The sequence below is a fragment of the Sus scrofa genome, chromosome 6 (genome assembly GCF_054392235.1).
Source record: "Sus scrofa isolate SSC_HxYL_T2T_F1_AM1 chromosome 6, Sscrofa_HxYL_maternal_Yorkshire_Landrace_v2.0, whole genome shotgun sequence".
Lineage (NCBI taxonomy): Eukaryota > Metazoa > Chordata > Mammalia > Artiodactyla > Suidae > Sus > Sus scrofa.
The window spans coordinates 29,778,796-29,802,166 of NC_139388.1; the positions used below are offsets into that span (position 1 = coordinate 29,778,796).

General features: G+C 48.0%; 1 protein-coding gene across 3 annotated transcripts in view; it reads right to left on the bottom strand.

Annotated features, from left to right (window-relative positions):
- RANBP10 (RAN binding protein 10) overlaps positions 1-23,371 on the bottom strand; it is a 76,407-nt gene that overhangs the window by 11,737 nt on the left and 41,299 nt on the right. For all 3 annotated transcript variants that reach the window (XM_084960024.1, XM_003355780.6, XM_084960023.1), the window contains exons 4-5: positions 6,118-6,285; positions 793-815 (exon numbers count right to left, since the gene is read on the bottom strand). Coding sequence is in view for 2 of the 3 variants with exons in the window: in XM_003355780.6 (XP_003355828.4) it covers positions 793-815; positions 6,118-6,285 (191 nt within the window). In the remaining variant the exon portion in view is untranslated. The remainder of the gene's footprint in view (positions 1-792; positions 816-6,117; positions 6,286-23,371) is intronic.

Genomic DNA, 23,371 nt, shown 5'->3' on the forward strand with positions numbered 1-23,371 from the left:
CTGCATGCGACAGTCTGCACTTCAGAAGCTCCCCCCCGCCGCCCCCCAGATCACAAGGGCATTTCCTATTCCTAGGACATCACAGGGGTGCCCAAGATCCCTAAGCATGCCCCCAGAGTCAGCAAACCTTTCCTCCCTCCAGAACCCAGCAGGGCACACAAAGCCAGGCCCAGTTCCCAGCACTCTGGGTAGAAGCCCTGCATGTGATGAGCCCTGTGATGACTCATAATAAAGACGGACTGGAGTGCAGGAGGTGGGATGAACCCTGAACTAAGCCAGCAGGAAACCTCACCCTTCTCCAAGAAGCGAAAACCTCATAAAGTTCACCTCTCTGGCTCAGGGGTACCCTGCATGGTAACAGGCCCAGTCCCCTAGGGAATGGGCTTTTCTCAGGCACCTCTGATGGGTATGCACAGGAACCTGGCTTCCTAACATTGCTCAGGAACAACTTTCTACATTCTGCACACTGATCCGCTGCCTATAAGCTGCACAGAACTAGTTCAGACCAGCCAAATCATAGGTCTATCTCGTCTCTGCCCACACCGCCCCCATCACTCTGCTGCATTTGGAAATGCCACAAATCACTGTCACCTGCTAAAAGTCATGGAGGAAGACCGGGTCTTGCTGCTAGAGATGGTACCCTCTACTAGTACCTTCAAAGCTGACTGCACAGCACGCGCCCCTGGTTTGGGAAAGGGCAGGACTCCACAGCCTGCACTCGCAGGAGCTACCATGCCCTGTCCCAGTCAGCCCCAGGGGCCCCCCATGGGGAGACCCAGTAGCAGTACTTACCGGGAGGTCTGTGAAGGCTACACCTGTGGAGGGAAGGGAACAGACATCAGGGCACTTGGCTTCCCACACCCCAGAGGGTCCGTCACAATGGCTGTGGAGGGGCTGGTCACCACACCTCCCCTGGGGTGGAGGACAAGCATGGGCCAAGGGCCTGCTAGGTTTACACCCTAGCCTGCCCTTTCCTGGGTAGCTTGGACAGACGTGAAGCTTGATATTTGGGGATTTGTCCATCGCATTTCTACTCTCTCAGGGAAAATGCCAGAAAGGACTAAACCCTAACAATCAACCCTGAGGCCTCTCCAAGCCTGATCCTTCTCTTGTTCCAACACGTATTTACGGAGACCTCTATCTTTTTCCATCTATTACCTCATCTGAGGGAGCAGGCTTTCTTAGCCCCATTGTACAGATGTAGAAGTAAGCCTCAGAGGTTAAATGATTTGCTGACAGTCATAAATTTAGCAGAAACTCATGGGACTGGACTTTTTCCTTGTCTGACGCTCCAACACCACCTTTTAGGCTGACAGAGCAGTGGAGACCAAGAGGGTGGCAGCTACCCATCTCCAGCCTATATATCTGCCCATGGTCCCCAGAGATTCCAGTTGACAAAGCCTAGGTTAACACTGTCCTGTGTACACTCTGAACACTCCTGCCAAGAGCAGAGGCTGTGTTTCTAGGGGCCTCAGTTCTGAATCAGAACTGAAGGTAGAGGGGAACAGGATCCCAAATATATGAGCAACCCTAAGCAGGAGAGGGACCTCACAGCATCCTCCAGAGCGTTCATGCTATTCATGTCGCTGACTAAGAAATGACTCAAGGCCAAAGGAAACTTACCCAAGGACTCAGAGCCTCTCATTTTTTTAGATAAATTCTTATTCTTAAATTCTTCTAGAAGCTCCTAAACTTTTGGCCTGAGAGGTTTTCAAAACACTGACTTTTAGAGGTCCCAGCCTGCCCCTCCACAACTCCACACAGAAAAGAAACTGAAACCCGGCAAGACAGAAGAAGAGGTGAGGGGCTCACTATAGGTCTCCCAGCAAACCTGGGGACAGAACCTGCCAGCCAGCCAGCATATCCCATGTGCTCCCTCTGTACTGGGCACCAGGCTCATGTCTTACTAGGAGGCGTTTAATCTCAAACAACCTTGGGAGGTGTATACTGTCTCTGACAGATTAAAAAGCCAAGGCACAGAGAGATTGTTTACATTCCTTCCTGGGCTATTTTGCTCCTTAGTGAAAGAAGCTCATAAAGCCATGATCTCCCTGCCTGAGGCCACTTCTGAGCCCCACATGCAGAGTCAGCAGTCACAGAACTAGCAGGATGGAATCTGAAAGCTCCTCAATGTCTACCCTCCAGGTCTGCATGGGAATTACTTCCACGGGTCTCAGGGTGGCCAGGCTACTGCTGCTGTACACTCAGGCTCAAGGAGAGGCCCATAGAACCCTGGAAGAAGGGGGCATCCAGGCTCTATTAGTTACCTGCAGTATGACTTGAGGCGAGCTACCCAGCCACTCTGAGCTCATCTGAAAAAGGGAGGTAACGATAATCTCAACACCTCAAGAAGAAAGGAGAAACAGATGCTCTGTGAAAGATGCTTCATAAATTGTGAGGTTGAGGTATAAGTTGGTTACAGTTGTGCCACAGAGCAAGGCAACTGCCACACTCCTGGGCAGGGGAAGACCTACCTGGCTTACCCAGCTCTATCTCACATTGGCACTCAGGACAGACAAGGCCTTGAGGTGCTTCCAGGAGGATGAGGAAGGAAGGTATTCCACTCCCTATTGCACTAAACAAGGGCAACACTGCTCCTCCTGGCCCTGCAGATCCTGTGAGCCTCTGCAAGGTCACTGCAGTGGCGAGACTGGAAGTGGCCCACAGGAAGATCTGAGAAGGTCTAGGCAAAGATCTACGACGCAAATAGGACATTCAAACCTATCGATAAGAAGTGCCCTGAGCCAGAGAGACACAGGTTAGGAGTCAAAGAGGCTGAGAGTATAAAGTCGAATCTACAAGCACATGGACCACCTGTGGGTGAGATGTCAGTCTCCAGTCCATTCACTCGATGCTCATTCAACCTCTCGTCAAGTATTTGCCGAGACCTCCCAGAAGCCAGGCCCTGTGTCAGGCACTAGGGAATCAGCTGCAAGCCTGGCCCTAAAAGTGCTGCCGGACTCCAGCAAGAAAGATGGCAACTGACCAATGACACATAAGGTGAGTGCTGTGACAGACGAGGATGGAGCAAATGAAAGGAGCAGGGAGGCTAGAGGCGGGGAACATGACTCTGCTTCTCTAAAGGGAGAAAGGTTCTGAGCTTAGAGAGTAGTGACAAGCTCACTGACTCCGTGTTAGATTTTGAAGTGCCTTATATTGAAAAACTGGTTTGTGAAAGGAAACAAAGTCATTTGAAGATTCACCAAGTAGTACATCACTCAGAGTTCATTGACTTCCATTAAATTTTATGATCTAGAAAATTCAGGACAGGTCATATCCATTTTGTAGTAAGGTCTTGGTAGTATCCTTGTGGACAAGAAAGAAAAACATGGGTTTCAAGTTAACAGAATGGGAGTACCCATGGTGGCGCAGCAGAAACAAATCCGACTAGGAACCATGAGGTTGCGGGTTTGATCCCTGGCCTCACTCAGTGGGCTGAGGATCCGGTGTTGCCGTGAGCTGTGGTATAGGTCACAGATGTGGCTCGGATCCTGCATTGTGTGGCTGTGGTGTAGGCTAGCAGCTGTAGCTCTGAAAAGACCCCTAGCCTGGGAACCTCCATATGCTGTGGGTGCGGCCCTAAAAAAGCAAAAACAAACCAAAACCACCCCCAAAACCCCCACAAATTAACATAATAAAGTGATTGTTTTTTTTTTTCTTTTTTTTTTTTTGGTCAAAAGGGCTGCACCCATGGCATACGGAAGTTCCCAGGCTAGGGGTCTAATCAGAGCTATAGCCTCAGGCCTAGGCCACAGCAACGCAGGATCGTTAACCCACTGAGTGAGGCCAGGGATCAAACCTGCAACCTCATGGTTCCTAGTCAGATCTGTTAACCACTGTGCCACGAGGGGAACTCCTGAAGTGATTCTTAAATGGCTGGTGTCTACCTGGACAAGCTATAGACAGAAGGGCTCAAATCCAGTCTTTTCCTCTTTCAATATTTTTTTAATCAATACCTTGATGAAAACACACATAAACATGTTTATAAAATTTTAGGTTAATACAATACTAAAGAGGATACCAAATATTTGAGATAGAACAAGCAAGACCGAAGAAGATGTTGACAGCCTAGAAAAATAGATAATATAGGCCTAAATGAAGTTTAATTACAAGATGTGTGAGGTCTTGCATGGGGTCTATATAACACACATTAGGGAGATGAGTTTTTGAAAACAGCATGAGGGTCTGGGCTGACATTATGGTTTCTTGACCTCTCATCAGGTCATGAGATCTGCAGGAACCTAAGAATCTGACTGACAAAGAACCTAGGACTGACAGGAAGGAAGTCCAAGTGCAGAGGCGACAGCAGGGTATACCCCAAATCTTGTGTCCCATAGCAGGTGCCATGCTCTGAGCCGAGTAGACAAGCTGAAGGGAGGTAAGGAGGTAAGGTATTCGGAGCAGAGGGGCAGGGCCAGGCCTACGCGGAGAGGCAAGTGAAGTGGGGCTCTGGTAAGGACTGAGAGCACATATCAGTGGCCCCTAGGACTCTGACAGCAGAAAAATCAAGAGGCAGGAAAGAGCTGGAGTCAGAGAACACAGTGGGGAGTGAGGTGCCATCTTGAGACCTTGGCCTTAGCCTCCAGCAGCTGGCTCCTCACAGGCTGGATACCAGCAACTGCAGCTATGCGGCCATGGCCCTCAGAGGAGCTTCTCAGAATGTACATCTGGGTCAGCTCTGCAGTGTCTGTGCTAAGCTCCTGGCTACCACTCTAGGCCATGGCATCCGACTGCCCTGTTGAGGAACACTGCTTCCCATCACTCAGCCCCAACCACAAATAAACCTGATTTCCTCTCAGATCCCCTGATTTTGCCTGGGCTCATCTCCTGGAGAAGCCACACAAGGGCTGTGGGGAGTGGTAGCCACCTTTTAACTGCCCCTCAAACCAGGGCAAGTGGGCCTCCTAGGAGTTGGGTTCAAAGAAAAATGCCCAACACCCTTTCCAGGCAAGGCCTACAGTGAGCCTGGCTAGCAGAGTTCTGCTAGTTTAGAGACCTCTGCAAACTCAGGCAGGCTGGCCCAGCAGTTAGGCACCACCACAGGGCCACTTTGGCCTTGGGGTCCTCTTACTCAAGGGCCAAACATCAGCTCTACTAGGGCAAGGCATCAGAACAGGCAAAGTTCCTTTCTCACTTTTTGTTTTGGCGGGGGGGTGGGGGGGTGGGGGGGGTGGCAAGGGCCACGGGGAAGGGGGACACCACAGCAGAGGCATATGGAAGTTTCAGCCAAGCATTGACTCATGCCATAGCAGTGACCCAAGCCTCTGCAGTGACAACGCTGGATCCCCAACCCACTTCAGCATAAGAGAACTGCTTTTTTTTCCCCTCTCTCTCTTGAGTTCTAGTCCAAGATTTCTACATGTATACAGGACTGCTCTTCAAGGGATCCTCCAGGGCTCCAATGACCCAAAAGCACCACTAATCCAGCCACTTGCCCATGTTCTGCTCTTGCCAGCTCACTCCATCTGTCCCCTGCTGCACTACCCCTAGGCCTTTGCAGGCTTTTTCCCCACTGCCTGCATCCATCATCATGGCTACATCTCAAGCTACCTGCCTTCCTGGCCCTTACTCCCATCAGTCCATCCTTTGCAGTTTAACCAAAGGGACTTTTTCAATATAACTCTGTCTAGGTTGCTGTCTGTTAACTACAAACAGGCCAGAAGAGACCTGGTCCCATCTGACTCCAGCCTATCTCTTTACTTCCTATACTAGAGCAGCCCTCACTGTTTCTCCATAACCAGACCACCACAGAAGGGCCAGCCAAAGTGTGGGCCCAGGCGACAGGCATGCAAATCTCTACCACTGTCAAGTATCTACTAGGGCCCCTCAAACTTCTAATCAACTCTAAACCTTGCTCCAACGAGTGTCACATAAGCCAAGGGCATGACCACAACATTGCTGCTCTTTCAGCCCTGAATCAGGCTTGCTAAATGCTGCTGAATGGATGGATTAACCAAAGGAGACCTCTATACCCTCTCTTTCCCTTGCAGGGCTCCAAATCTTGGAAATGGTTGCTGTTCCCCAGAGCTCAGCAGAAGATCAACAGCACTGCTTTGGCTTCAAGGCCTCTCATCAACCTCTCACCTCAGACCCTCCAAGGTCCCCTTGTGTACCCACCAAGGCTGTGGCCATTCTTGGTGTAGAAGCAGGTGCCATTGATGAGGTTGACGCAGCAGCCAATCACATCTCCTGTGGTGAATGTCGGACCATAGGGCTGGCCAGTCCCAGAGGAGCAGAAGGAATGCCCATCATCACCATGGTAACCATAGGAATGTTTATCCCAACCTGTGGGGGGAAAGAGAGCAAGAACTGAGAAGAGGTACTTGAGAGAAGGGCAAGACAGTCACAGAAGCCCACCCAGAAGCCCATCTCCCCACTCTGCCACCACCTCATCAGCATTCCCGGCCTCTCACAGAGCTGGGTGTGGACAGGGCCTGGCTGTGCTAAATAAGCAGTGAGTTCAGCAAGTCACTGCCCTTGAGGAGCTGAGGCAGCCCTACCAAAGGAGACAAGCTGTGGTTAACAGGAACCAAAACCTGTTAACAGGAACCAAAACGAGTGCCCTCGAAGGGCCTTACCAAAGGGCCATGAAACGAGGTGGTGGTGAGGGAAAGCCTCATCAAAGAGAGGGGGCTAGAACTGAACTCTGAGGTGTTATCTTGCTGGGTTGTGTTTGTGTTTGTGTTTGCTTTTGGGGGCCACACAGGGGGCATATGGAAGCTCCCAGGCTAGGAATCGATTCAGAGCTGCATTACTGGCCTACACCACAGCCACAGCAACCTGGGATCCAAGTAGTGTCTTCGACCTACACCACAGCTCACGGCAATGCCAGATCCCCAACCGACTGAGCAAAGCCAGGGATAGAACCCACATCCTCATGGATACTAGTTGGGCTCATTACCACTGAGCCACAACAGGAACTCCCAACAGTATCTTTCTTTTTTGGGGTTTTTGTTTGTTTGCTTTTTTTAGGACCCCACCTGAGGCATATGGAAATTTCCAGGCTAGGGGTCAAATCGGAGCTACAGCTGCCAGCCTACACCACAGCCACAGCAAGGCCAGATCCAAGCTGCATCTATGACCTACACCACTGCTCATAGCAACGCCAGATGTCCAACCCAATGAGCAAGGCCAGGGACAGAACCAACATCCTCATGGATTCATTTCCACTGCACCACAATGGGAACTCCCAACAGTATCTTCCAAAGGTCTGCTGGGATTTTGATTGGGACTGTGTTGAATTTAGAGATCAACTTGGAAAGAACAGATAGTTTAATAATATTGATCATTCAAATGCACAAACATGGCGTACCTCTTCATTTATTTAGGTCTTTAATTTCTTTCAACAACACTTTCATAATTTATCTCTAAGTATTTCACTTTTTTTTTTTTTTTTTTGGCCAGGCCAGCACTGCAGTGACAACATTGGATCCTTGACCCACTGCTCTACAAGAGACCTCCAACTCTGACTGAGCTTATAAGTGTATTACCGCATACTCAACTAAGCTGAATATCTGCTCCAGAGGAAATCATTTAACTGAGATGTGACCTCACCTATAACCAAATCAGCCAAGGAAAAGAGACCAAGCATTTTCAAGAAATATAGAAAACACAGAGGGGGAAAAAGATATCAACAGAATCCTATGTTTATTAACTCAGAGATAATATCATGCATAACTATACAATGATGTATCTAGCATTGCTAAAAACTACATGTCGACATCCATAAGAGGCAGCAGCATTTAGAAAAATCATATTTATCTAAAGGCTAACTGCAGTTCCCACTGCAGCGCAGTGGAAAAGAATCCGACTAGTATTTATGAGGATGTGGGTTTGATCCCTGGTCTCACTCAGTGGGTTAAGGACCTGGCATTGCCGTGAGCTGTGGTGTAGGTTAAAGATGCGGCTCAGATCCTGAGTTGCTGTGGCTGTTGCGTAGGCCAGCAGCTATAGCTCCAATCTGAGCCCTAGCCTGGGAACTTCCCTAAGCCCTAAAAAGAAAAAAAAGAAAAAAAAATTAAACAAAAAAAAAAAAGGCTAGGAGTTCTCGTTGTGGCACATTGGAAACAAATCCAACTAGGAACCATGAGGTTGCGGGTTTGATCCCTGGCCTCACTCAGTTGGTTAAGGATCTGGTGTTGCCGTGAGCTGTGGTGTAGGTCGCAGATGTGGCTCAGATTCTGCATTGCTGTGGCATAGTAGCTCCCTAGCCTGGGAAGCTCCATATGCCATGGATGCGGCCCTAAAAAGACAAAGACAAAAAAAAAAAAAAAGGCTAATTATTTCACTTAGGACTTGTCTTTTTTTCTTTTTTCTTTTTCTTTTTGTCTTTTAGGGCCACACCTGCAGCATAGGGACGTTCCCAAGCTAGGGGTCAAATCAGAGCTGCAGCTGCCTGCCTACACCAAAGCAGGTGTGGCCCTAAAAAGCACTGGGAGAAAAAAAAAAAGGAATGTAGTCCCTTCTTTGCTCTAAAACATGTAATGCTCCCCTTGACACTGAAATTAAAAGCCTCAGCTCTTGTTCAAAAGAAACCTCCCCCCCAAAACAAACAAGCAAACCTCCCTCTAAGTATCTCACTCTTGATGCTATTATGTTATTTTTCAATTTTAATTTCGAATTGTTTCTTGATATTATATCAAAACATAATTTATCTTGGGGGGGTAGGAGGATTTGGTCAAGGTTTCTTCTTAGAATGATGAAAATGTTCTAAAATTAGATTATGATAATGGTTGCACAACTCTGTAAACATGCTAAAAACCAACCTGTACACTTTTTTTTTTTTTTTCTTTTTGGCCACACCCACAGCATGTGGAAGTTCCGGGCCAAGGATCAAACCTACGCCACAACAGTGACAACACTGGATCCTTAACCTGCTGCACCACAAGAGAACTCCCTGAGCTATACATTTTAAATGATTTTACGGTGGGTAACTTTTAGAAATTTTAAATGTATTTATTTTTTTGGCCACACTCACGGCATGCAGAAGTTCCCAGGCCAAGGATCAAATCCACACCACAGCAGTGACCTGTGCCACCGCAATGACAACACTGGATCCTTAACTACTAGGCTACTAGGAAACTCCTATGGTATGTAAATTTCATCTCAATAAAGCTATTAAACACACACATACTTGATTTTTTAAATATACTCACATGATATCCTGAATCCTTGTCAAACTCACCAATTAGTTCTCGTAGCTTTTGTGACGGTTACAGTACCCACTGGAAAAGGATTCCTAAGCAAGAAGCCCCCCATTCCACATACAAAGAAGATACATGTGATTCAGACAAAGCCAGGAGCACCTGACTTTAGGCCACAGGCCTGAGTTTTAGGCGTGGAATCTCCCAGGATGGGCTATTCTGCTACAGTGCCCTGCAGCTGCTAGAAATCCAACCTTCTGCTCCAGGGGCCTGGGATGCCAGGGCAGAGGTGGGGCTCTCCTCAATGCTGCTTGAACAACCATCCTTCCCTAAAGCCAAGTCCACCCTTCACCACGGCCAAAGCCATGTGACTATGGGGGAAGACTGCCTAGCAAAGTCACTGCCCATTCTAGCCTTCCCCAAAGAATCTTTCAAGAAGGCTGCTCAGTGTTCCTATGGTTCTTGTCAGAACTAAGCCTACAGCTGCTGACTGGGTCCTCCCTTTTGCTGGGACAGCAGGTTTGAGCCCTAGCCTGGCACAGTGGGATTCTGTGTTGCTGCAGCTATAGAACTGCAACTCAGATCTGATCCCTGGCCAGGTAACTCCATGTGACGCAGGGTGGCCAAAAAAAAAAAAAAAAGATCCAATCCCAATGCTTTCCCCTCAAGTTGTCCATAACTTTCCTAGCACACTGCCTACATCCTTGATCCATCCTTAGTTCTGTTAAGTCTCTCTAATCACCAGTCACTATTCCTGGGACTGTCTTTGTCTCGCTCTCTGCTCCCTGCCCCTCCCTCTAGCCCCTACCATCAGGAGTCTGACAGGTGATACAGGTTTGTGCACAGACGTGTGTTTGTGTGTGGTGACTAGTTCCAGCCCACTTCTTTCTCACACAAGGATGACCCTCCATGGCATCTTTTATATAAATTTTACTGCCTAGAAGTTAAAACACACAAGCTGGAAGGTTTTTTGTTTTTTAGCTTTCTCCAGCTGAAGCAGTCTAAAAAAACTAATAAAAATGTGGCCACTTGATTTATTAAAGCTAGTAAAATCATCCAGAAAAACCATTTCCTATTTAGTCAGTAACTCAAGGATATCTGGGAGCTATTTTTGTCTCAGCGTATGGGAGCTCAATAACTATCACCAAAACAACAACAGATGCTTACATTTTCAAAGACTTAAAATAAAAATTTAAGTGTTTTGAATATTTTTCTTCAAAACTATGTAATTATTTTGACAAAATTACCATAGAATTTTATTTATTTATTTATTTATCTTTTTGCCTTTGCTAGGGCCACTTCCCACGGCACATGGAGGTTCCCAGGCTAGGGGTCTAACGGGAGCTGTAGATGCCAGCCTACACCAGACGGGAGCTGTAGATGCCAGCCTACACCAGAGCCACAGCGATGCGGGATCTGAGCCGCGTCTGCGACCTACACCACAGTTCATGGCAATGCCAGCTCCTTAAACCACTGAGCAAGGCCAGGGATCGAACCCACAACCTCATGGTTCCTAGTTGGATTCGTTAACCACTGCACCGCGACGGGAACTCATAGAATTTTTAGAAATTTTTTTTTCTTTGGGGCCTTTCAGATGTGGCACATGGAAATTGCCAGGCTAGAGGTTGAATAGGAGCTGCAGCTGCCGACCTACACCACAGCCACACAGGATCCAAGCCGCATCTGTGATCTACACCACAGCCATAGCCATGCAGGATCTGAGCCACATCTGCGACCTATACCACAGCTTGTGGCAATGCTGGATCCCTAACAAACTGAGCAGGGCCAGGGACCAAACCTGCATCCTCATGGATATCAGTCAGGTTTGCTTCTGCTGAGCCACAATGGGAACGCCTAGATTTTTAATTCAAGCTACTCAAACTATAAATTTGGATTTTATTTACTTATTTATTGGCTACCTTGTGGCATATGGAATTCCAATGCCAGGGATCAGATCTGAGCTATAGTTGCAACCTATGCTGTAGTTGCAGCAACGCTGGATTCTTCAACCAACTGTGCCAGGCTGGGAATCAAACCTGTGTCCTGGCATTGCAGAGACACCAATGATACCACTGCATTACAGCAGGAACTCCTTAACATGGATTTTTAACTTTAAAAAAATTAAAGATCTCAAAAAAAAAAAAACCCGAAATATTTATTTAGATTCAATTTGGGATTTACCATCACCTCGATTTGGCTGGAAAAGAGATATATTTTCCTGTGCTTCCTCCCTCGCTCCCACTTCATTTCTCAAATGATTTATCAATTACATAGATTTGCATGGAGGAAGGAAATCCGTAGTCCCTGTGGCACATTGGATAAGGCCTCCCAAAGATGTCCAGGTCCTAATCTCCAGAACCTGTAAAATATGCTACTTTGCATGATAATAAAGGTTTTGCAGAAGTGCTTAAATCAAGGCTCTTGAAATGGGGAGATTATCTTGGATTATTTGGGGCAGGGAGGGTGGGGTAATGCAATCACAAGGGTACCTGCAAGAGGCAAGAAAGTCAGGTCAGAAACGGCAATGTGATGACAGAAGCAGAGAGAGAATGGAAGCTGCTGCTACACTACTGGCTTTGAAGATGGAGAACCAGGGCCATAAGTCAAGGAATGTAGGTGGATTTCTAGAAGCTAGAAAAGGCAAGCAAATATTCTCCCCAAGAGCCTCCAGAAAGAACACCACCCTACTGACACCTTGATTTTAGAACTTCTGTCCTCTCGAACTGTAAGATGATTATTTTAAACCGCTACTATTATAACAGCAGCAAAAGGAAACAAATACAGTCCCCTGTAGCAATAGAAGAAGCTTCTGAGCATCTAGAATGATCAGTGTAGAGGAGCAACACCTCAGCTACTTGTCCCCTGCTCTTCAAAATGCTGCGACATTAAAAGATTTTCCAAGAAAATCACAGCTGTAATGTACCTTCAGTTGAAGCTATCACTTCATAGCCAATATTTTTTCCAAACACGATTAAGAGCCTGTGCATGTATAGAGGCGTTTATGTATGTGTGCGAAAGGTAGCTTGGGTTAAAAACAGAGTGCAACTGGAGTTCCTGTCGTGGTACAGCAGAAACAAATCCAACTAGGAACCATGAGGTTGTGGGTTAGATCCCTGGCCTCACTCAGCCGGTTAAAGATCTGGCATTGGCGTGAGCTGTGGTGTAGGTCACAGACATGGCTCAGATCTGGCATGGCTGTGGCTGTGGTGTAAGCCAGCAGCTGTAGCTCCCATTGGACTCCTAGCCTGGGAACCACCATATGCTGTGAGTGCGGCCCTAAAAAGTCAAACAAACAAAAACCCCAAAAACCACCAGAGTGCAATTATACTAATGTTTATATACTAATAATAACAATGTTTATTACATTAACGTTACTAGATGATTAGTAACAGCAGCTGCAGCAGCAACTTGGTTTAAGACTACTTCCCATCTTCTGGAAAGAACATGCATCATCCACCTGTCATCAACTAGTTAACAAGGGCCTGGTCCATGGAGTTGACAGGGTGAGGGCAGTGGGAGGTGTAAAAGAAGCAGAGAAGACATAATATGTAAATAAACCAATAAGCAAACAGGAAAACACCTGGTAGATAAACGTGCTTTGAAGAAAACAAAGCCAGAGGACAGGCCAGAAGTGGGAGCAGGGCTAAGGGCTAACCAGGATGGAGTAGTCAAGTTAATCCTCACTGAGGGCTGACCCCTAAGCAGAGGCCTGCTTGTGAGAGAATCAGAAGAATTCTGGGGGTAAATGGAATGAGCTCAATATATCTGAGAGACAGAAAGGCAGCTAGTAAGGCTGGAGCTGAGTGAGACTTAGGAAGGACTGGGAGCAGAGTCAACAGGATTTCCCAGATTGGGCACTAACCATATGAGGGGAGGTAAAGACGACTTCCAGTTTTTGTCCTGGACAAATGAGTGGTTGGTGGTACCATTTACTAAGAGATAGGGAAGCTGGACAAAAGAAGCAACCAAGCAGTTGTGTGGCAACACTGGCAGATGAGATGACTATGGCTTGTCCCAGATGTGGCAGAGCTGCCATGGAGAACACTCATTAAACAAACAATAACAGGGACAAAAAAACTTAAACTGAAGTCACTGAAGGACTTTCCTATGTGTTACCCTCATACAATGGAGTTCCCGTCGCAGCTCAGCTGACACAAATCTGACTACTATCTGTGAGGACACAGGTTCGATCCTTGGCCTTGCTTAGTAGGTTAAGGATCTGGTGTTGCTGTGGCTATGGTGTAGGCCCGAGGCTACAGCTCTGATTCGACCTATAGTCTGGGAAACTCTGGATGCCGCAGGTGCGGCCCTAAAAAGACCGAAAAAAAAAAAAAAATGTTGAAAAGGGAAATGTAGTCAAGGGCTGGCAGGAAGCCTAAAGTATAAGACACTGGAGTCACACCACACTGATACAGCTCCCACGGGCAATCCTGGGCTTGACAGTGAGTTTTGTTGTTGTGATTTTTCTTTTTAAGAAAAGCAAAGCAAAGCGATATGCCCGCATCATGCCCCCATTTATACACCATTTGTGAAGCCACTTTGGGGTCCCAGAAAAATGCTACAGACCTGGCTCTACCCGTGGGAAAGTCATTTTGCTTCTCCAAGTCTCAGTCTCCTCATCTATGATACAGGACAGTTAATGCAAATATCCCTGCCAGCTCTAGAAGAACCCATGGTTCTAAGTCCTCCTTCTCATTAAGAGGGTATAGTAGCTATGGTCTCTCCCATACCTCTGCCTGGATAAGTCTCCTCTCCAGCTCTACCATCCTGTGCTTCAAAACAGGATCTTCAGGGAGTTTCCACTGTGCCTCAGCAGGTTAAGAATCCAGCTAGTATCCAAGAGGATGCCCGTTAGTCCCTGGCCTAGCTCAGTGGGTTAAGGTTCTGGTGCTGTAACAAGCTGCAGCACAGGTCACAGATATGGCTCAGATCTGGCATTGCTGTGGCTGTGGTGTAGGCCAGCAGCTACAGCTCCAACTCATACCTAGCCTAGGAATTTCCATATACCACAGGTGTACCCTAAGAAAGAGAAAAGAAAAAAATTAGCAAAACAGGACCTTCTTCAACCCCCTATTCCTGCCCTGGAGCCAAAGTCAGCAACTTTCTAAGCATGAGCCCTGGTAGAAGGAGCACTTCTCTCTGGACGGGCCTGGGGTAAGGCTGGGGTCATGTGCCCAGGAATGAGAATTATCACCCTCACCTGTGGGCCAGGGCCAGCTATCTCAGATGACACTGTGATGTGAGGGCCAGAAGAAAAAGAGGGGGTTGACAGAGGAGTGGACCAAGAAGATGTGGTACATATACACAATAGAATATTAGCCTTTAAAAAGAACAAAATACCAGCATTTTTAGCAATGTGGATGGACCTAGAAACTATCATGCTAAGTGAAGTCAGCCATACAATGAGACACCAACATCAAATGCTTTCATCGACATGTGGAATCTGAAAAAAGGACAGACTGAACTTCTTTGCAGAACAGATGCTGACTCCCAGACATTGAAAAATTTATGGTCTCCAGAGGAGACAGTTTGGGGGGTGGGGGGATGTGCTTGGGCTGTGGGATGGAAATCCTGTGAAATCAGATTATTATGATCATTACACAACTACAGATGTGATAAATTCATTTGAGTAATAAAAAAAGAAAAAAGAAAAAGAGAGGGCACAGCTGCCCTGCACAGGCATCCAGCCCTGTAAAGAGTTAGGTCCAGGCGGGTCTCGGTCAAAGGAAGGCTGGTGCGACATTCTGATAGAGTGCTACCCAACTAACCATTCTTCCCTCTCCAAAGAGAATAAGCCCTGTCACTCCCAGAGAGAATGGATTGGGTAGCCAGCCTGGAGCCCAGACAGAAAAGCCTATCCCTACCACGTCAGACATGTATCAGATGCCAGTGATGCAAGGAGAAGCCACACCACATTCAGGCCAGGAGGCAGGAGGCCCCAAGTGACCAGTCAGATGCTCTTGCACCACCCACCTCCCCTTCTATCATCACTCAGAGGGGAACTCCCAATCACAGAAGTTCGGGAGTGGCTGAAGAAATGGCTCATCATCTTGGCACTCCCAGATGCCATTCCTGGTTAGTGTCCTAGAGGTGGGAGACTCCCTATGGGGGTGCCAAGGACTCCAGCACGATTGCTCAAGGGCCCCACCACCACCACCATGCCACTCCCATCTGCCAGGATATGCCAAGGGCCTCAGTCCCAGGGGAACTAAGAATGGAGATTACTCCTACTGCTGAGTGGAATGATTTCTTTATCATGAGCACATTAGCACAGAACCCCGGAAGGGGGCTGGTGCTGTCCCTGCCTACTAGGTTCTAGTCCCGGCCCATAGCTGATGAGCACACAGTCCCGCCCAAGCTCACAAACTAGCCTGAGCACTGGCCCTCATGCCACCAAATCAGCCATTTTTCCCCAGCAAATGGGTCCCGATCATCACTGGACTTTGGGATCAGAAAGATTTGGGTTTGGAGTTCCTGCTGTGGCTTAAGGATCTGGGTTAAGGATCTGGCATTGCCATGAGCTGTGGTCACAGACGAGGCACACATCCTGCATTGCTATGGCTGTGGTGTAGGCTGGGAGCTATAGCTCCGACTGGACCCCTAGCCTGGGAACCTCCATATGTTGCGGATGCGGCCCCAAGGGGCAACAAAAAAGAAAAAAGAAAGAGTTAGGTTTGGTCTTTTGTCTTTGTTGTTGTTGTTGTTGTTGTTGTTGTTGCTATTTCTTGGGCCGCTCCCGCAGCATATGGAGGTTCCCAGGCTAGGGGTCGAATCGGAGCTGTAGTTGCCAGCCTATGCCAGAGCCACAGCAACGCGGGATCCGAGCCGCGTCTGCAACCTACACCACAGCTCACGGCAACTCCGGATCCTTAACCCACTGAGCAAGGGCAGGGATCGAACCCACAACCTCATGGTTCCTAGTCGGATTCGTTAACCGCTGCGCCACGACGGGAACTCCAAGAGTTAGGTTTGAATCCCAATTCTGTCACTTCTTAGCCCTCTCTGAGGTTCCTTGGCTGAACTCTTTCGGATTTGGTAGGAAGAGTCAATGAGACTGGGACACGGAACACCAGCCCACAGGCGGCACTCAGTGGCCAGTTTTCCTGCCCTGTCTCTAACACCAACCCCGTGGGTAAGCCTGGGCACTTCAGACTTCCTGCTCCCTTCTGCCCCGAGGGAGTAAGCAGGGGTGGAGCTGGCTCTCCTAACTGACAGCCCACCGAGGGCGGCCCAGGCCTGCTCTACGCTTGCTTGTTCCAAGTTTCCTGGGGAGGTCACCTGGCCCTTGGAGTACTTGGCAGAGCTCAACAACCATGTCACTTGTGGGACTGGCTGTGGAGGGAAGGTGTTGGGCTGGTTTGACCAGAATGTGTCCTAAACCTGGTGTTGCTGTGGAGAGAGTACCTACAACATGGGAGGCCTCATGGCAGGATTGATTCTCATGGATGGTCACCCAGAGCCATCCCTCTCTGGAAATCCATCAGACAATGTTTTTCCCATAAACTCAAACAAATTTAAAAAATCTGATAGGACTCACTGCCTAAGCAGCTCAACAATGGATAACGGGAAAGCAAAAGAGATTTTCTCATTCAGCAAACTCTGCGGGGTGGCATCAGAGAAGCCCCATCATAGTACTCCCTAAGTTCTTAGGACCCTGGAACCAAGGAACAGGATTAACTTAACCTTGAGGTGATCCCTCTGGGCCAAAGGGACCAGGGTTGCCCTGAAGGTCTTCTCTTTATGAAGGGGGTCTCCCTCTTTATGGGAGTTCAACAAAAAAGCCAAGGTAAAGGGGGCAGGAGAAAAAGACTGTCACTGGAGCTATGACACTAGGTGTAGCCTGTCCATATAGCAAGATCCAAGCCCTCCAATGAGACAGAGCCAAGTGTCAGCTGGAAGCCATCAGTAAGGGACTGTACAGCAAGTACCTGCCTAAAAGGGGGCCTTCTACAGGTTATACCCTTCCCCTACTCTGGTAGAGACAGATACCTGGTCACCAGGAGAGGCCCAGGGACACCCAGGATGAGTTTGGCTCTGTCTATCTAGGACATGGGTCAAGTGCCATTTGGCACATTTGGCAGGGCTACCTGCCAACACCTCAGGCTCTCAGAGGACAGGCTGGGTCTGTCATCCATGAGGAATCAAGCTAAGGAAAAGGGTGACACTGACTCACTAAAATGAGGTACAAGCTCAGCTCCTAGCCTTGGTATCTCTCCTCAGGAGTTGGGTTTGGCTTGTCCTCATTTCCACTGAGCTCCTTTCAAACTTCTGGGCAGTCAGTGGATGGGTGACCCTTGGTAATGTAGGAGCCTGTAACTTTCCATACCCACTGCCAGATCCTGAGAAATGGGCATGCATAAAACGTCTCCCAAAAGAAGGCCCAGCATGGTATTCCAGTATTTCCAGGACCCCAAGTTATAGATTTCCCTCAGCCCAGCACTGGGAGGCAACGGGGGGTTGAGCAGTAACTGGCCCCGACTCAGCTACATTCACATGTGGCCGCGGTCTCCAGCCACAGCAGAGGATACTTGATAATCTCTGTTTTCAGAGACCAACAAACTCAGGTTTCAAAAGTGGCTCCTTTGCTATCCATGAAACCTCTTATCTCAAAGGACGTTAAGTTAATTTTAACTTAATTGTCCTGAAAAGCACACTCTTAAATCCAGAATTTTTACCTCTGTGCTACAGAGAGCTGAGACCTGGTATTTGGAAGAAAACAGGAGACTGCAGACAAGAAATCCCCAAGCCCAGGAATAAAAACCTATTTGTTATCTTATTTGCCTCACTTCAAAACGCTGCTGACCAAAATGGTGTTTATAGCTTAGTCACTTAGAAAAATTCTGTCATTGCATCAGAGAGCGATCCATTTTAAGATGGAAGCATGGATCTGGTAAATGAACAGGCTTTGGTAGTCTGAGGAAATGCCCCTACTGCAAATTTACATAGTTGGTTTTTTTTTGTTGTTGTTGGTTTTTTTTTTTTTTCTTTTGTTCCCCACAATATTGTTGCTAGATGGGGCTACATTCTTTAACTAGAGGAAAAATAGAGGCCTGAGTCAGTTTGCTGATTCTCAATCATTCTGATAAGAATCTTTGTTGCTACTCAATGAGAGGAGAAAAATTGGGGGCTCTTCATGAGATTACTGTCCACTAGATTATTTAAATTGTAACATCTTTCCCCACCTGAGACAATTTCCAAATTATTACCTTTTAATACCTATTGTTGTTAAGTGGGAAGAAAACAAGATGCAAAGATTATATTTATAGAATGTATGAGAATTATAAAATTTCTATAAACTATTTCATAAAGATGACTGGTAGAGTATATTAACTAGCAGATTAATTGATTATTGCCTTTGGCTAGGATTATGATTTTTTTTTTAGTCCTGATACGTGGTGGTAATACAGGGTTCCCTGTAGGTGAGGGAAGAGAGGCCCATGGAAAAGGATCACAGGCTCGACTGGCCGGCCATAGGGCCCAGGGCCCTACTGGTCCAGGAAAGAGCAGCAGGGAAGCAGAGGGCCCTTTACACAAAACAAGCTTCATAGTAGGTCCTGTGGCACCAACACCATTAACCTCCAAGTGACCCATCAGGAGTTGTTGGATTCAGGTGTTTTTTTTTTTTCCTCTGTTTTTAACCACTCCTCAGCATATGGAGTTTCTGGGCCAGGGATCAGATCTGAACCATAGCTGTGACCTATGCCACACTGTGGCAACATGGGATCCTTACTTAACCTACACCGTGCCAGGTGAGGGATTGAACCTGCATCCCAGTGCTGCAGAAATGCCTCCAATCCTGTTGCACCACAGCAGGAGCTCCACCACCCGGAGTTCTGACCAGGTACCTGGTCTTTGGGCCCAAACGCCAAACTATCCTGTAAGGGGAGTTCCCATGGTGGCTCAGAGGTAACGAATCCAACTAGTATGCATGAGGATCCAGGTTTCGATCCCTGGCCTTGATCAATGGGTTAAGGATCTGGCATTGCTGTGAGCTGTGGTGTAGGTCATAGATGTGGCTCGGATTTAGCTCTGATTAGACCCCTAGTCTGAGAACTTCATTATGCCACGGGTGCAGCCCTGAAAAAAAATACCATATTAGGAGTTCCCGTCGTGGCGCAGTGGTTAACGAATCCGACTAGGAACCATGAGGTTGCGGGTTAGGTCCCTGACCTTGCTCGGTAGGTTAAGGATCCGGAGTTGCCGTGAGCTGTGGTGCAGGTCGCAGACGCGGCTCGGATCCCGTGTTGCTATGGCTCTGGCGTAGGCCAGCGGCTATGGCTCTGATTCGACCCCTAGCCTGGGAACCTCCATATGTCGTGGGAGCGGCCCAAGAAATGGCAAAAAGACAAAAACAAAAAACAAAAAACAAATTATCTTGTTTGGACTCTTCAGTAGAACCTGTTGCCAGAGCTACAAGGCCTCTGGGTTTCTATCTGTCTGCTTCCCAAGGACATTTCAGAGAAAGAACAGAATGAAAAAGGTAGTAAAGGGCAGCACCAAGCATGAAAACCCCAATCTGACAGCCCTGGTCCTGGGCAGCTATCCAGGGGCTTCAGAGAATCTCCCTGCTGCCCCCTTTTCCAGGCAGGGCTGCCTCTAGGCACCCTATAGCCCTGAACTGTGGCTATCACTAGTCAGCTTCTTCCCTTTCCCAGGCTTAGAGTGCCACTACGGCACATGCTTGGGAGGTTCGTACAGTGCCTACAATCAAACCAAGGTTGCTGAGGCCTGTTCCCAGGAGCACTGCCAGGATTAGGAAGAGGTACACCCAGATGCCCAGTGGTAGCCTGATGATTCAACACACCCAGCTGGAGAGAAGCATGGCTTCCCCAGGGACGGGCTGAGCAGCCCCATGGCAGACTCTTGGGAAGCACTGTAGATCCTGAGGTGAAAGACACTCCAAAGAGAAGTGGTGGTTAATGGTAAATATGGAGGGGGCTCATCAGTTGTAGGTAACAAGGGTCCCAGCCCAAATGGAATGGGGGGAGAAGCAGTCCTTGTTTGGTGGGTACAGACAAACAGCATTTCCCAACTACTGGAAACCCACCCACGTGCCAGTAATCTCTAAGACATCCACTGCACATAGCCACCTGCTACTGGTATTTGCTTTAAGCAGACACCCTGTTCTGCATGTCCTTAGGAGGATACACAAGAAGAATCTCCAAAACTGTTATTTATTGCCACACTGACAGGTCCTGGTCTCTGACATGGCCTGGTCTCTGCCCTCAAGAATCAGACATAAATCCTCAGGGTTCTGCCCTGATCTCTGCTATCTGCTGTTCCTTTCCTGTGGCACATGCAGATATGAACTATCAGCTGTTTGCAGAGGGTGTCCCACTCGGTAGAAGCAGGGCCCAGCCACAGAGATCAGGACACAAACACGCCCAGGGGCGTGCTCCTAATAGCCCACTCTGTTAGTAAGGTAACCTCTAGAGAGAAAAAGATACTAGAATATGACCATCCTATGGAAGGAAGGCAAACAGCCCCCTGGTCACCCCTCCCTCCCCTACCACTACACCCTCCCCTCTCACCCCCACTGAGGCTGGTTGCCAGGTGCCATCTGCTTCAGAAGATATGCCCTATCCCCCAATCCCCAGCCATGGTTCTTCCAGCTGCTTCTTTTCCAACAGTTCAAGGCAAGGATGCCTCAATGGGCCTAGGTTCTCCTTTGAGGGATTGTAGTAATTAAAGTAACAGATGCTACCCCAAGAAAACAGCTGCGTCCTCCACAGAAATGGCAAGGAGGATATTATCAGCTGTTCAGCTCTGATGCAGATGGGCCTCCTATCAACACTGCCTGAGTCTCCCTGCCCTGTCTCAGGTACAAGACACAGAAGGAAGGAAGATCTACTCTCTCCCCCTTCAGAGCAAACAAGTTTGGGAGAAGCCAAATCCCACTCTATCACACCCCTGACTTTCTTCCTGCTTCTCCAATTCATGTTGTTTGCTGCCAATTCAACAATGGGAGGGTGGGGCCACAGGTACATTCACTTGTCTGCACATCATCCTGCCCGGCTTCAAAGCCATTTAAGAGTTCTGACCGTCTTATTTTGGGCCACACCTGTTCCTTGTTTCACATTTAAGAAGGCCAAAAACACCTTACAAAAGATAAACATCAAAGCTTTCAGGAATTCCCTGCTGTGGTACAATGGGATCAGTGGCGTTCCTGCAACACAAGGACACAGGTTCAATCCCCAGCCCAACACAGTGGGTTAAGGATATGGCATTGCCGAGGCCGCAGCATAGGTCACAACTGGGGCTCAGATCTAATCTCTGGCCCAGAAACTCCATACGCTGTAGTGTAGCCAAAAAAAGAGAGAGATGGAGGGGACTTTCACATCTTGGCACAGTGGGGAATAGGGTTCCAGCCTTGTCATTGCAGCAGCTTGGTTCACTGCTGTAGTGTGGGTTTGATTCCTGGCCTGGGAACTTCTGCATGCCACAGCCAAAACAAAATAAAACCTCCACATCTTCCAACAGAAACCTGACTATGCAAGCTACGACGTGTCTGCGTGTTCCAGTGAAAGACTGGGCACCAGAGCCTCATACGAGAGGTGCTCTCTGTTACCACCTGCTCCCCATGCCAAGTGAGACCCCAGGGTAGCTTTCCCCTCTACTCCTAACAGCACTGGAGGCAAAGATGTCTTTGCTGACCTAGTTCAGGAAAACCTGTAAGAAAACACTGGAAACATCAACATCCTGACTTTGGTTGCTGTGCCATCTTCATCCTCAAGACTCCAGCTAATGAATAAACCAAACATGTCTACTCATACACAGAAAACACAGCACTGGAGAAAATGTAGTTTAGAATACATCTAACTCCACCATGATATACAAATACTCATAAAAGAACTTTAAATGTATAGGTACTTCCTTCTTCAGGTAGGCATAAAAAACCTTTCTCAGTAACAATAAAAGCTAACATCTGTGTACCCCTTTTTTTGTAGTAGGTACTATTCTAAGCACTCCCTTAATCCCCATGGCCATCCCATATATGCGCTAAGTACTAGTATTACATCCATGTAATACAGATGGGGAAACTGAGATGACACAGAGCAGTTAAGTATCCAGGTAACACAGCTGCCAGGATGCAAATGCAAACAATGTAGCTCCAGAGTCCATGTTCTTGACCATTGAACTACAAGCCAATCTCAGCCCTAGAAGTCTGTTTCCCTACACAAGCAAAAGTGAGCAGTCGTTGGTTCAAAAACACTGAGCCTTGACACACAGAAAAAGGGAGACAGTCACTCCTCCTTCAGATAGAAGCTAGTGGCAGAGGCCCTGAGCACAATCAGTGCCACAACAGGGCAGTACAGGGAGACTGAGCTCCAAATGAAGGCTTCTAGCCCAAGGCAGTCTGGAGGCCAGGGGGACCTGACTCAAAACTGGCTCCAGAACCACACTTGGCTTATTGAAGCCACTGCACTGAGGCAAGGCAAGGGAAAATGCAGGAATGGCCAGCTCCCATAGCCCAAGGGATAAAAAAAATGTGGTCCAGTCCCAAGGAGTTCACAATCCAGGGAGGATATGGCTGGATAAATGTGAAGGAATCACATGGGGCAGGATGGCAAGTGTCATCAGAGATGTGATCGGCACTGAAGGGGTCAGGCCACACTGCACAAAGGGTCACAAGTAAGAAGGACACCCCTGGGGCAAGAAGGTCATCTGCCAAGGGGCAAAGCAGGAAATGTCTGCAGGATATTTGGGGCCCCACACAGATGTGCTGGTGTGCAGCATGTGGGGAGGGCAGAGGTTGCAGAGGAGGCTGAGTGGGGCCCACAGCACCTATGTCCTATGGACAGAGGGGTCAGAGGTCCAAAGCAGGCCAGGGGCAGGATATACACAGGGAATGGAAGGCAGAGGCCTGAGGTAGAGATTACTCAGGAGGCCCTGAAAATAGCCCAATGGACAAAGTGTAGAGGCTGGAGCTCTAATGGAGTAGGGATAGAGAAGGTGGCCAAAATAGAGAGACACTTAAGAAGTAGCAGAACCATAGGATGAGGGAGAAAGAGGGCAAGATGCTTATTCTAAGGAGTCCTACTTAGGTGGACAGTGACTGTCAGCAGAGACAGGCAACACATGAGGATCTGGTTTTTGCAGGAAGATAACCTCATTTGGGGGCAAGCAGGTTCTTTGTCTATTGGACCTTAAGTAAAACATTGAGGTTTCTGGAGGCATGATCTGCTCAAAGACAGAGTGGAGACAGAGGAGTGAGTTACATACTCTTG